The sequence below is a fragment of the Nilaparvata lugens genome, chromosome X, assembly GCF_014356525.2.
Source record: "Nilaparvata lugens isolate BPH chromosome X, ASM1435652v1, whole genome shotgun sequence".
Classification (NCBI taxonomy): Eukaryota; Metazoa; Arthropoda; class Insecta; order Hemiptera; family Delphacidae; genus Nilaparvata; species Nilaparvata lugens.
In genome coordinates this window covers 67,960,708-67,973,297 of record NC_052518.1, presented here as the reverse complement: position 1 = coordinate 67,973,297, position 12,590 = coordinate 67,960,708, and the positions used below count along the sequence as shown (strand labels likewise).

The window sequence follows — 12,590 nt, the reverse complement described above, 5'->3', positions numbered from 1 at the left end:
GACCTTTAATTCAAGGTTGCACAAATCCACAATACAAACAGCTTTGTATGTCCTCCTTCAATCTGAAAATAGGTCAATCATCCCTTGGGGACAGCTGCTGTCAATGCATTGATGTCTTTATTGTATTAATAAGAAATATTGCCACACAAGAAAACACAAATGATACAGTTCTAATAGGACAAAAGTATGTAGGGATCTGCCCCTACATATGATCTAATTTATTTGAGATCTCTTAGTTTTAAAATTTATGAAAATTGGATTATGATTCTCCATATGGGTGATGTTTTGTATATATTTTTTAGAATGTTAAGAATGTAAATAAATTTGGAATTCCTCCTTTAAGTTCAATTTTTGAACTTAAATCATGTTCAATCATGTCCAAATTCTAATATTGACAAATTATGTTCATTGCTTTTGTATTCATGGTTTGAATTAAAAGGTGTTCAGCAAATGCTGATTTTTGTGTTGCATAATTCTTGGATTTCAGTACTTGTATGTGTTCATTGAATCTTGTCTGAAAATTTCTACATGTCTATCCAATATAGAATGTTCACAATCAAAGCAATTGATTTTGTATATTCCTGTTTTTTCAATATAATTATCTTGATCATTGATTTATAGAACCTAATAAATTGAATAAATAGATACTTCTCACAAATTGACTCTTACTCTTGACAAATTACTCTTCTAGTTACTTACTAGTGAGAGACATGAAACAAAAAACTCACATTTAATATTATGGTACTTTTATTGGCATTTGAAATCAATTTTTTATAACAAAGAGTGCCATAACATACTTACAATGAAATCTGCAATTATTTTCTTACAATAATTATGAAAAAATCTGTTAGCATTTGAATTGTTTTTCAGCAGTAGAAAATAGTTTTACTTTTCAACAGAAACATCCCGTCTCACAATTTGAAACAGGTGCGAAAAGAAATATTTATTACATTAAATCCTAGTACTATTCATTACACATGTCTAGAATTGGTAACACAGAATCTACAGTTGGAAAACAGGATGGGCGATGTAAGTGTGACGTAAGCCGTTGCTACGACGCCATCTTAGTCTCTAAACAAACCGTTGCTAAGGAGAGAGAGCATGTTATTCAAATGAGACTAAAACATCACCTTACATTTACGAGTATATCAATGAAATAATATATTTCTAAGATTCGAGAATATTTTTTTCAAGTTCTACACACTCAAATCATCAATTTCCAGTATTTATTCAGATCGAATCAATTTTTTTGGGACAGCCAAAGCAGAAAGTCTCACGAAGTAGTGCATAGTACTATGCATGTAGTCTGCTATGGTAAGCCTTGTTGAAGAGAAAGTTAAAGTGCCACATGAATTCTTAAATGAAATTTTTAATTATTATTTTGTTTTCAATGTTTACTTTCACAGCATATGCTGGAAGTTTTACAGTCTGCTGTTTCACATTAGAAATGTTTATTTGAAAATGTATACAGTCTGATTTCGATGACAAATGAAAATGGTTTGAAGCAAACGAACATTTTCTTTGTTCCTGACTGTAAACATTACAGTGAAAAGGCAGGCTACATACCATTTTTTTTTTTTTGATTTCCTGAAAATCCCAAGGTCTAGCTCGCCTCCATAAGTTCTGTACTACATTTTTAGGTTATGTTATTGTTAATAAAAATCAAATTTATCTAGAATAACTACATTAGTGAGATTATTAATACAATAATTCAAATACAATTATGTTTACAGTGAATGTAGCACATAAAATACATAATTATTTGCTTTACTTTACATGTTCACTTACTCCTTTTAAATTCTTGTAAACATCATCACCGTTTAGTTAGAATGTAGGAAGTATACAACATGATTAGTGGTCACAGCATCTACATCTTTTTACTGTGTTGAGTTCATTCAATATCTTACTGTTTCACTTAAATTGAAAACAATTATATACTTCAGAAAACCTCAACACCAAACTTATAAGTAAGTACCTAGGCTAAACCACAACACCTAACCTATATATTTAAGCATTAGTCTACTCTTAAGTTGCGTACACATATTCGCGCTTCCAGCCCGCACCGAGCACGCTTCTCCCTCGTACCGCTCTCGTACCGCCCTCGTACCACCATCGAACCACAGTCGCTCCGCCCACGCACCCATCATGAACGTTACGGAAGATGTTAGATCTTCTCGCGTTCCCCGGTCGAACCACTGTTGCTCCACGGTCGATCATCAATCGCTCTGCTGGAGTGACGTTTGGTTGCGGAGCAGAGCGAAAGTCTGTATGCACCTTAACAGTTACACCAAACAATAGAAAAACATAATATATTCATATGAATTTTTAAATTACAGCTTTATAACAATCTAATGAAATTCTAGGTAATAATTCAAATTGCACTTCAACTTTCTCTACAGGTAGGTTTTCCATAGCAGACTACAGACATGGTACTATAAGCTCTACTTCGTGAGACTTTCTGCTTTGGCTGTCCCAAAAAAATTTAATCGATCTGAATAAATACTGGAAATTGATGATTTGAGTGTGTAGAACTTGAAAAAAATATTCTCAACTCTTAGAAATCTATTATTTCATTGATATACTCGTAAATGTAAGGTGATGTTTTAGTCCCAGTTGAATAACATGCTCTCTCTCCATAGCAACGGTTTGTTTAGAAACCAAAATGGTGTCGTAGCAATGGCTTACGTCATCACTTACATCGCCTATTGATTACGCTTGCTATGATTTCTATATAAATGCATTGGGAAGAAGCCGTTTACACTCATTATACTTTCAAATAAATATGATGAACATGAAATAACAAATAAGATTATTATTCCTAGGTATTCCATTGTATTATGAAATTTTAGTTTCTAAATAAATATTTCATACGTAAAAATACAAATTGTCATTAATTTGTAAAATGTTCAACTCCAAATACTGATTAAAATTGATTACTGATTAATCAACCACAAAAAATAATGATTTGTTGAATGATGAATACCAAGTTGAATAGAACTTTTATTATTTTCTATAAGAAAATTTCAGTAGAATGATAAGGATTATTAAAACTACAGCTTTACAACATTGAGCATTAGTTGGGGTTGAAAGGTAATTCTCACAAAGAAAGGTGATTCTACATACACAACCAGTCTGCAAGGAAACATTCGGGATCCATCAAAGTTATATTGACATGGATCACTAGAATTCACCCAAAAACTATGAATAAACAATAAATAATTTATATCTAGTTTTATAAAACTAGATCATTAAACAAGACTTTGTACATAATATAAATATGAAAATACTGAGTATTCCCATTAAGAAGGGAGTTTTGCTATTTTGAAGATATCTGAGATACACTTAAAATATATGATCAAAATAAATATTAATAAATTATTTCAGATCTTTTGAAAACCTCCAGTGTTAGATCTTGAAGCAAAAGAGGAACGAACATTCTTGAAACTCATTAATTGTTACAATGTGAAGTGAAATAGTATGAATAGCCTAAATTATTTAGTTAATAACTTTAGTTAGAATAACTTAAAAATATTTCAATGGCTGGTATCGACCATATCATTTTCAAGTTTAAAAATGAACTTGACCTATGACCTATGGTCGAAACTAGTCGTTAAAATACTTTAAAGTTTTTATATTGTTTTCATTAATTTGTACAAAAGTAGCCCATATTATTGAAGTGTTTTTATGAATAGCCTATATTCACTTTTTAAATCTATTTTGAAACTCATTGCGGTTTTAAAGCTTGAAAACCGTTCGAAGTAGAGTCAGCCACCAGTTGTTGATTGACAATATGAATAACAAAGAGCGATGTTTCAAATTCATTAATGATAAACTAGATGTCTTTATCAGTCTTGGAAGTGGGATTCTCCTCCTCTTTGGAAGGTTCCATTTCTGGTTCCGGCGCCGATGGATCAAATTTGTTGTTTTCGACACCTAGCAAAATAAAAAATATTCAGTACCAGAATCAACATGACACGAGAGAAAACATGTCACATAAAAATTATAAGGCTTTAGAACACATTATACTTTAAACATTGTCGTTTTCAATGGATCTTCTTTCATTAGTCTGAAACTCCAAATAATTCGGCTTCTTCAGAGGTCTCTGTTTATGTGGAAAGACATTGATGTGAGATTTTAAGCATTCGCCCAGCTGCTTGCTTCCAGACATCCATTTTCGCTTGCATTTGAATATTTTTACTAGCCAAAAACAACTCTTCTTGTCTTGATATGGGGTCAAGCATTCTCATTTTGGTCTAGTCATTGAGCAGTCTTATATTTCATGTCCTTCATTCGAATGCTGCCAGTTCTTTGAATCCCTATTCAACTGACTAAAATCGAGTCTGTACGTAAAACTTAAAAATGCTAGAACTGATCAAACAACCAGTATTGAAACATTTCCTTTTGAGGACTTAAAATCATATTATAGTTTTTCAATCTATCTTGAACATTCAAATGCTTCTTACATGCACCAGGTTTTTCCTTCAATATTAATTTGATTTCAGCATCAGTTTATTTCAACTTTGTAGATTTATAATTGTTCACACAAGTCTGTATAGCATTGTCAACTGAGAGATCTATACTACGACTGAGATCAAGAGTTTTTACTTTTTCAACCACATCTATTTGGTAAATGGGTGAAACCTGAGCTTTTTCGTTGAACCTTGTCTCTTTTTCTGTATCAATATTTTGAGCGAACGGATTGGATTCAGTTTCATTTATAATTTTACTTAAGTATTTCACTGTACTTGAACTGTTTCCATATTCAGAATTGTGTTTCTCTCTGAGCAACACAATATTCATCTGTTTAATCACATTAAAACCAACTAGCATTTTTACCTAAAGTTTTCAAGAACAAATATTTTGACAGGAATCATATTAACATTATACCATCAATTAGTATTCCAGTAATAAAGTAGCCAACAGGTGAACGTCCTTCATTTCTAAAATGCATCAACGATGGAATAAAGCAAGTTAACCAAGATTCTCATAAAATTCTTTGTTTATAAGAGTCCCAGCTCTTCCAGTATCCAAGACAGTAATATTGTACTTTTCCCGAGGATCATAATATTAGAATGAACATTACCATCACAACTAACTGCACCATTAACCTCAATCTTATCCACATGTTTCTAATTTTCGGTAATAGCCATTTTTTTGAGCAGCATATCGAGAGCTTGTCATACCTACTGTTTTTAATTTACAGTCGACTAGTGTCCAACTTTGTTACAATTTAAACATTTAAAACTTGGTATGGAATACTTTTATTAGTTTTGTGTTCCATAGGATTGATTTTTGTGAAGTTCTTGAGTAAGTTTACAGATGGAGTTTGTCAAGTTCCGTTTAATCTTGTAGAATTCAAAAGTAATGCCCTATCGATTACCCTAAAGCCATACAGATGAAGTTTGTCAGGATTCATTAATTCTTGGAGAATTCATAAGCATTGCCCTATTGCTTACCATAAAGCCATAAAGAAAAGGTTTGTCAGGTTCCATTTGATCTTGTGGAATTCATAAGCATTGCCCTATCATTTACCCTAAAGCCATACAGATGAAGTTTGTCAAGTTCTGTTTAATCTTGTAGAATTCAAAAGCATCGCCCTATCGCTTACCCTAAAGCCATACAGATGAAGTTTGTCAAGATCCATTTAATATTGTAGAATCTGAAAGCATCGCCCAATCACTTACCCTAAAACCATACAGATGAAGTGTGTCAGGTTCCATTTAATCTTGTAGAATTCATAAGCATCGCCCTATCGCTTACCCTAAAGCCATACAGATGAAGTTTGTCAAGTTCTGATAATCTTGTGAAATTGCCCTATCGCTTACCCTAAAGTCATACAGATGAAGTTTCTCAAGTTCATTTAATCTTGTAGAATTCAAAAGCATTGCCCTATTGCTTACCCTAAAACCATACAGATGAAGTTTGTCAGTTTACATTTAATCTTGTAGAATTTGTAAGCATTGCCCTAGCACTTACCCTAAAGCCATACAGATGATGTTTGTCAGGTTCCATTTGATCTTGTAGAATTTGTAAGCATTGCCCTATCGCTTACCCTAACGCCATACAGATGAAGTTGGTCAAGTTCCATTTAATCTTGTAGAATTCAAAAGTATTGCCCTATCGATTACCCTAAAGCCATACAGATGAAGTTTGTCAGGATTCATTAATTCTTGGAGAATTCATAAGCATTGCCCTATTGCTTACCATAAAGCCATAAAGAAAAGGTTTGTCAGGTTCCATTTGATCTTGTGGAATTCATAAGCATTGCCCTATCATTTACCCTAAAGCCATACAGATGAAGTTTGTCAAGTTCTGTTTAATCTTGTAGAATTCAAAAGCATCGCCCTATCGCTTACCCTAAAGCCATACAGATGAAGTTTGTCAAGATCCATTTAATATTGTAGAATCTGAAAGCATCGCCCAATCACTTACCCTAAAACCATACAGATGAAGTGTGTCAGGTTCCATTTAATCTTGTAGAATTCATAAGCCTCACCCTATCGCTTACCCTAAAGCCATACAGATGAAGTTTGTCAAGTTCTGATAATCTTGTGAAATTGCCCTCTCACTTACTCTGAAGCCATACAGATGAAGTTTCTCAAGTTCATTTAATCTTGTAGAATTCATAAGCATTGCCCTATTGCTTACCCTAGAGCCATACAGATGAAGTTTGTCAAGTTCCATTAAATCTTGTAGAAATTGTAAGCATCACCCTATCATTTACCCTAAAGCCATACAGATGAAGTTAGTCAGGTTCCATTTGATCTAGTAAAACTCATGAGCATTGCCCCATCACTCACCCTAAAGATGAAGATACAGATGAAGTTTGTCAAGTTCCATTTAATCTTGTAGAATTCGTAGCATTGCCCTATCACTTACCCTAACACCATACAGATGGAGTTTGTCAGATTCTATTTAATCTTGTAGAATTCAAAAGCATCACCCTATCACTCACCATCTTGTAGAATTTGTAAGCATCGCACAATCACTCACCCTGAAGCCATACAGATAAAGTTTGTCAAGTTCAGTTTAATCTTGTAGAATTCATAAACATCGCCCTATCGCTTATCCTGAAGCCATACAGATGAAGATTGTCAAGTTCTGTTTAATCTTGTAGAATCCATAAGCATCGCCCTATTGCTTACCCTAAAGCCATACAGATGAAGTTTGTCAGGTTCTGTTTTAATCTTGTAGAATTTGTAAGCATTGCCCTAGCACTTACCCTAAAGCCATACAGATGAAGTTTGTCAAGTTCTGTTTAATCTTGTAGAATTCATAGGCATTGCCTTATTGCTCGCCCTAAAGCCATACAGATGATGTTTGTCAGGTTCCAATTAATCTTGTAGAATTCATAAGCATCACCCTATCCCTTACCCTAAAGCCATACAGATGAAGTTTGTCAGGTTCTGTTCAAACTTGTAGAATTCAAAAGCATCACCCTATCACTCACCATAAAGCCATACAGATGAAGTTTGTCAGGTTCTGTTTAATCTTGTAGAATTCATAAGCATTGCCCTATCACTTACCCTAAAGCAATACAGATAAAGTTTGTCAGGATCGTTCAATATTGTAGAATCCAAAAGCATCGCCCTATTGCTTACCCTAAAGCAAAACAGATGAAGTTTGTCAGGTTGCATTTAATATTGTAGAATTCAAAAGCATTGCCCTATCACTTACCCTAAAGCAATATTGATGAAGTTTGTCAGTTTACATTTAATCTTGTAGGATTCATAAGCATTGCCCTATTGCTTAACCTAAAGCCCTACAGATGAAGTTTGTCAGGTTCTGTTCAATCTTGTGGAATTTATAAGCATTGCCCTATTGCATAACCTAAAGACATACAGATGAAGTTTGTCTAGTTCCGTTCAATATTGTGGAAATCATAAGCATCATCCTATTGCTTACCCTAAAACCATACAGATGAAGTTTGTCAGGTTCAATTTATTCTTGTAGAATTCATAAGCAATGCCCAATCGCTTACCCTAAAACCATACATATTGAGTTTTTCAGGTCAAATTAATCTTGTAGAATTCATAAGCATTGTCCTATCGCTTACCCTAAAGCCATACAGATGAAGTTTGTCAAGTTCCATTTAATCTTGTAGAATTCATAAGCAATGCCCAATCGCTTACCCTAAAGCCATACAGATGAAGTTTGTCAGGATTCATTAATTTAATCTTATAGAATTCATAAGCATTGCCCTATCGCTTACCCTAAACCCATATAGATGAAGTTTGTCAAGTTCCATTTAATCTTGTGGAATTCATAAGCATTGCCCTATCGCTTACCCTAAAGCCATACAGATGAAGTTTGTCAAGTTCCATTCAATCTTGTAGAATTCATGAGCATTGCCCTATCACTTACCCTAAAGCCATACAGATGAAGTTTGTCAAGTTCCATTTAATCTTGTAGAATTTGTAAGCATTGCCCTATCGCTTACCCTAACACCATACAGATGGAGTTTGTCAGGTTCCATTTAATCTTGTAGAATTTGTAAGCATCGCACAATCACTCACCCTGAAGCCATACAGATAAAGTTTGTCAAGTTCAGTTTAATCTTGTAGAATTCATAAACATCGCCCTATCGCTTATCCTGAAGCCATACAGATGAAGATTGTCAAGTTCTGTTTAATCTTGTAGAATCCATAAGCATCGCCCTATTGCTTACCCTAAAGCCATACAGATGAAGTTTGTCAGGTTCTGTTTTAATCTTGTAGAATTTGTAAGCATTGCCCTAGCACTTACCCTAAAGCCATACAGATGAAGTTTGTCAAGTTCTGTTTAATCTTGTAGAATTCGTAAGCATTGCCCTATAACTTACCCTAAAGCCATACAGATGAAGTTTGTCAGGTTCTGTTCAAACTTGTAGAATTCAAAAGCATCACCCTATCACTCACCATACAGCCATACAGATGAAGTTTGTCAGGTTCTGTTTAATCTTGTAGAATTCAAAAGTATTGCCCTATCGATTACCCTAAAGCCATACAGATAAAGTTTGTCAGGATCGTTCAATTTTGTAGAATCCAAAAGCATCGCCCTATTGCTTACCCTAAAGCAAAACAGATGAAGTTTGTCAGGTTGCATTTAATATTGTAGAATTCAAAAGCATTGCCCTATCACTTACCCTAAAGCAATATTGATGAAGTTTGTCAGTTTACATCTTGTAGAATTTGTAAGCGTCGCACAATCACTTACCCTAAAGCCATACAGATAAAGTTTGTCAAGTTCAGTTTAATCTTGTAGAATTCATAAACATCACCCTATTGCTTATCCTAAAGCCATACAGATGAAGATTGTCAAGTTCTGTTTAATCTTGTAGAATCCATAAGCATCGCCCTATTGCTTACCCTAAAGCCATACAGATGAAGTTTGTCAGGTTCTGTTTAATCTTGTAGAATTTGTAAGCATTGCCCTATCACTTACCCTAAAGCCATACAGATGAAGTTTGTCAAGTTCTGTTTAATCTTGTAGAATTCATAAGCATTGCCCTATCGCTTACCCTAAAGCCATACAGATGAAGTTTGTCAGGTTCCATTTAATCTTGTAGAATTTGTAAGCATTGCCCTATCACTTACCCTAAAGCCATACAGATGAAGTTTGTCAGGTTCTGTTCAAACTTGTAGAATTCAAAAGCATCACCCTATCACTCACCATAAAGCCATACAGATGAAGTTTGTCAGGTTCTGTTTAATCTTGTAGAATTCATAAGCATTGCCCTATCACTTACCCTAAAGCCATACACAAAGACTTTGATAGGATCCGTTCAATTTTGTAGAATCCAAAAGCATCGCCCTATTGCTTACCCTAAAGCAAAACAGATGAAGTTTGTCAGGTTGCATTTAATATTGTAGAATTCAAAAGCATTGCCCTATCACTTACCCTAAAGCAATATTGATGAAGTTTGTCAGTTTACATTTAATCTTGTAGGATTCATAAGCATTGCCCTATTGCTTAACCTAAAGCCCTACAGATGAAGTTTGTCAGGTTCTGTTCAATCTTGTGGAATTTATAAGCATTGCCCTATTGCATAACCTAAAGACATACAGATGAAGTTTGTCAAGTTCTGTTTAATCTTGTGGAATTCATAAGCATTGTCCTATTGCTTACCCTAAAACCATACAGATAAAGTTTGTCAGGTTCAATTTATTCTTGTAGAATTCATAAGCATTGCCCTATCGCTTACCCTAAAACCATACAGATTGAGTTTGTCAGGTTCAATTTAATCTTGTAGAATTCATAAGCATTGTCCTATCGCTTACCCTAAAGCCATACAGATGAAGTTTGTCAAGTTCCATTTAATCTTGTAGAATTCATAAGCATTGCCCAATCGCTTACCCTAAAGCCATACAGATGAAGTTTGTCAGGTTTCATTAAATCTTGTAGAATTCATAAGCATTGCCCTATCACTTACCCTAAAGCCATACAGATGTAGTTTGTCAAGTTCAGTTCATAAGCATTGCCCTATTGCTTAACCTAAAGCCCTACAGATGAAGTTTGTCAGGTTCTGTTCAATCTTGTGGAATTTATAAGCATTGCCCTATTGCATAACCTAAAGACATACAGATGAAGTTTGTCTAGTTCCATTCAATCTTGTAGAATCCATAAGCATCACCCAATCACTTACCCTGAAACCATACAGATGAAGTTTGTCAGGTTCAATTTATTCTTGTAGAATTCATAAGCAATGCCCAATCGCTTACCCTAAAACCATACATATTGAGTTTTTCAGGTCAAATTAATCTTGTAGAATTCATAAGCATTGTCCTATCGCTTACCCTAAAGCCATACAGATGAAGTTGTCGAGTTCCATTTGATCTTGTAAAATTCATAAGCATTGCCCAATCGATTACCCTAAAGCCATACAGATGAAGTTTGTCAGGATTCATTAATTCTTGTAGAATTCATAAGCATTGCCCTATCACTTACCCTAAAGCCATACAGATGAAGTTTGTCAAGTTCAGTTTAATCTTGTAGAATTCATAAACATCGCCCTATCGCTTACCCTAAAGCCATACAGATGAAGTTTGTCAAGTTCCATTTAATCTTGTAGAATTTGTAAGCATTGCCCTATCACTTACCCTAAAGCCATACAGATGAAGTTTGTCAAGTTCTGTTTAATCTTGTAGAATTCATAAGCATTGCCCTATTGCTTACCCTAAAGCCATACAGATGAAGTTTGTCAGGTTCTATTTAATCTTGTAGAATTTATAAGCATCGCCCTATCGCTTACCCTAAAGCCATACAGATGAAGTTTGTCAGGTTCTGTTCAAACTTGTAGAATTCAAAAGCATCACCCTATCACTCACCATAAAGCCATACAGATGAAGTTTGTCAGGTTCTGTTTAATCTTGTAGAATTCATAAGCATCACCCTATCATTTACCCTAAAGCCATACAGATAAAGTTTGTCAGGATCGTTCAATTTTGTAGAATCCATAAGCATCACCCTAATGCTTATCCTAAAGCCATACAGATAAACTTTGACAGGATCCATTTAATCTTGTAGAATTCAAAAGCATCGCCCTATCGCTTACCCTAGAGCCATACAGATGAAGTTTGTCAAGTTCCATTTAATCTTATAGAATTCATAAGCATTGCCCTATCGCTTACCCTAAACCCATATAGATGAAGTTTGTCAAGTTCCATTCAATCTTGTAGAATTCATGAGCATTGCCCTATCACTTACCCTAAAGCCATACAGATGAAGTTTGTCAAGTTCCATTTAATCTTGTAGAATTTGTAGCATTGCCCTATCACTTACCCTAACACCATACAGATGGAGTTTGTCAGGTTCCATTTAATCTTGTAGAATTTGTAAGCATCGCACAATCACTCACCCTGAAGCCATACAGATGAAGTTTGTCAAGTTCAGTTTAATCTTGTAGAATTCATAAGCATTGCCCTATCACTTACCCTGAAGCCATACAGATGAAGATTGTCAAGTTCTGTTTAATCTTGTAGAATCCATAAGCATCGCCCTATTGCTTACCCTAAAGCCATACAGATGAAGTTTGTCAGGTTCTGTATAAATCCTGTAGAATTCATTAGCATTGCCCTATCTCTCAACCTAAAGCCATACAGATGAAGTTTGTCAGGTTCCGTTTAATCTTGTAGAACTCATAAGCATTGCCCTATCGCATACCCTGAAGCCATACAGATGAAGTTTGTCTGGTTCAGTTAAATTTTTAGAATTCATGAGCATTGCCATATCACTTACCCTAAAGCCATACAGATGAAGTTTGTCAAGTTCGTTTAATCTTTTAGAATTCATAAGCATCACCCTATTGCTTACCCTAAACCCATACAGATGAAGTTTGTCAAGTTGCATTTAGTCTTGTAGAATTCATAATCATTGCCCTATCACTCACCCTAAAGCCATACAGATGAAGTTTGTCAGGTTCCATATAATCTTGTGGAATTCATAAGCATTGCCCTATTGCTTACCCTAAAGCCATACAGATGAAGTTTGTCAGGTTCTGTTTAATCTTGTAGAATTCAGAAGCATTGTCCTATCGGTTACCCTAAAGCCATACAGATGAAGTTAGTCAGGTTCCATTTAATCTTGTAGAATTCATAAGCATCACCCTATCG

The 12,590-nt window shown here is 34.6% G+C and overlaps 1 protein-coding gene across 2 annotated transcripts in view; it reads right to left on the bottom strand.

The window, feature by feature from the left end:
* Nucleotides 1-724: 724 nt before the first annotated feature.
* Nucleotides 725-12,590, bottom strand: part of LOC111050926 (endoplasmic reticulum junction formation protein lunapark) — a 76,869-nt gene continuing 65,003 nt past the window's right edge. The window contains exon 9 of one of the 2 annotated variants that reach the window (XM_022337310.2): nucleotides 725-3,933. In XM_022337310.2, the coding sequence (XP_022193002.1) occupies nucleotides 3,833-3,933 (101 nt within the window). In that variant the 3' untranslated portion in view covers nucleotides 725-3,832. The remainder of the gene's footprint in view (nucleotides 3,934-12,590) is intronic. The other variant, XR_005572991.1, reaches the window with a different exon arrangement.